At 40.9% G+C, this 2,718-nt stretch overlaps 1 protein-coding gene across 1 annotated transcript in view; it reads left to right on the top strand.

Annotated features, from left to right (window-relative positions):
- Positions 1-2,718, top strand: part of LOC101855178 (long-chain-fatty-acid--CoA ligase 5) — a gene marked incomplete in the record, with an annotated part of 41,846 nt that overhangs the window by 26,640 nt on the left and 12,488 nt on the right. Inside the window, 3 exon segments of the mRNA XM_013080724.2 lie at positions 300-373; positions 1,059-1,136; positions 1,982-2,116. Coding sequence (XP_012936178.1) covers positions 300-373; positions 1,059-1,136; positions 1,982-2,116 — 287 coding nt within the window.

Consider the following 2,718-nt stretch of genomic DNA (forward strand, 5'->3'; position numbering starts at 1 on the left):
ACACACACACACACACACATATGTAGTCTCTCTTTCAATTCCCCATTCTCCCCCTCCCTCTCACTGTTTTTATATCTTTCTATTTGTCTCTAGCTCTTCGTCTCTCAGTCTTTAGTTTTCTTTGCCTGTAGTTCCCTGATATTATCACAAACTGTTGCACAGCTCTCAGGAAACTGTACTAACATGGAGCCAAACGATGTCTCTTTTCAATTTGGAACAGCTCCAACCAATTAATCATTTTGCCTTCAAAGGTTTTTCACCAAGCTTTAGTAAACGTTTTCTTGACATTTATTTTTCAGGTCGGCCTAAAGGCGCAATGCTCACCCATGAAAGCTTCCTGTGTATGGTAGAGAGCATTATCATACAAGTAAAGGTAAAGTTGTACACGTAACTTTGATACCACTTCTGTGTTTAAAAAAATATTTGCAAGCCCTATCGAAACCTTCGAAAGAATACAGGGCATAATCGCCTAACTAGTTAAGCAAATCGATGAACTGCGTAGTCAGCAAAACGCTGTTTAGCACCCTCTTATCTACTCAAAGAACCAATCAATCGACCATCTAAGGAATCGTAAAATCCAACCTATCAACCTAGCAAGTAAGAAAACAAGCAAGCAAGCAAATAGCAAGAAACCAACCAACCAACTAACCTGCCAATCAACCAACTAAGTAACAATTCAAGCAAGCAAGAAAATAAAAACACAACCCCTTCTCCCCAACAAACCGATCAAGCAAGCGACCAAGCTAGAAAGCCAGCAAGCAGCCAATCAACCAACAACCAACCAAGCAACAAACTGCGAAACCAACTAACCAACATGCCAACTTATAAAGCAAACAAACACGCAATCAATCAACCAAACCACCTAGCAGGCAACTAACCAAGCAAGCAATCAAACGAACAAGCAGCCAACCAACAAACAGTTCATATACAAAACAATATTTGATTAGAATAGTTATGTGACTATTGAGTCTCTCCTATTTACATTCACTATTTTCTGAAGAAAAAAAATAACACAGACGCAAACCTAATACTTGGTTGTTTTATTCGTTGTATTTCAGGCTGATCTACCGTTTTCTCCCGCAGATGTTCACTTTTCTTATCTCCCCTTGGCTCACAACTTTGACCGTGGAGTACACGTAAGTATCGCCTCAAAGTGTCTTCATCACTTGTTGGTGAAAACGGTGAAATGGTATAAGTTTAACTTCCCTATCAACACTATTAGATTATTTAAGAGACGGGACCTCCGAGTTTAACGTCCATCCTAGCCTAATGGAAAATTTGTGAAAAGTGTCTTTCCCAAAGACACAACGTCGGACCGAGCTTAGGTTCGAACTCCCGAACCCGCCATCTCATGATTACGGGTCCGGTAGCCTTCATTCCTACTTGACAAATAGGGTGACATCGCCTACAATTTGTGGAAGTTTTGATAATTTTGGAGGGCGGTGGGTATGGCCTAGATAGTGACAAGTCATTTATGTCTAGCTTGGAAATAGATGTAGCTGGCTGGGCGGTACGAACATTCCATCCTTTTACAGGTGACAAAAGTGGGTGCTGGCTGTATAAAAAGGTTGACAAGCAATGGTCTAAATGTTATGATAAACTTAGTCGTTCTATAATGTCGTATTTCCGACGGAAACATTTATTTTTACAATATACCACCTCTTCTCTGAGTACAATAAAGTGTTCCCTCAAATATTATTTATATTCTACTTCTTTCAACTAATGGATGGGTGGTGGTGGTTGCTCTGATGTGGTTTGCTCCTTCTATTCTATCAAACATCTATCGACTTTATCCTCCTCCTTCTTTTCTTTGTATGTTACAATCTAGTATAAGCTTTATTTAGTTTTCGGCACTCGTATAGCCTATTTGCATTGTAAGTGTAGCGAAGCTCTTAACTGAAACTAAAAGACAAACTTAACGGATGGGAGACATGAAATGCTAACTATGATTACATTTTTCTGTTTGTTTTCTTTATTCAAGGTCCTAGCGCTGATAAGCGGCGCTCGGATTGGTTACTACAGTGGTGACGTCACACTCCTGATGGACGACCTCGCAACACTGAAGCCCACTATTTTCCCAAGTGTTCCTCGCCTCCTCAATCGTATATACGACACCGTAAGTCCATCCATCCATCCATCCATCCATCCGTCCGTCCGTCCGTCCATCCATCCATCCATCCATCCATCCATCCATCCATCCATCCATCCATCAATCCATGCTGTTCGGAAATTCATCACCATAAAGTACCAGATCTGGAACAGGCATCAGAGACCATAGTTCTCCATTCATCTCTAGGCTCTCCTCTCGGATGCTCTCTGAACTTCTATAATATATTGGTCTTTCCCCTTCACCTATCCGTTCAAGTTTTCCAAATAAGTTGTTCTGGGTTTACCCCTGTCTCGTTTTCCTTCCATTTTTCCAATGAAATCAAGATGTTCAAAACCTTTTTGTCTATTCAAGTGTCCCGGAAACTGAGTTTGTGACTTGCTTACTGTTCTTACTCGTATGCGTGGGGCGTATTTCAGTACTTGCTCGTTTCATTTCTTTTCCTTTCATGAAATTTCAGGAATTTCGAGAGGTCACATGGTCAAAAAGTCTCGGGATTGACATACGACAACAACCGAAACATATTCTTCTCTAAAATGTTCTCCTATGTCCTCATTTCCTCTGCTCTAGTCGAGGTCTGTCATCTACAATTCTCTCTACCCTGCCCCCCC

The sequence above is a fragment of the Aplysia californica genome, unplaced genomic scaffold (assembly GCF_000002075.1).
Source record: "Aplysia californica isolate F4 #8 unplaced genomic scaffold, AplCal3.0 scaffold00097, whole genome shotgun sequence".
In the NCBI taxonomy this organism is placed as follows: Eukaryota; Metazoa; Mollusca; class Gastropoda; order Aplysiida; family Aplysiidae; genus Aplysia; species Aplysia californica.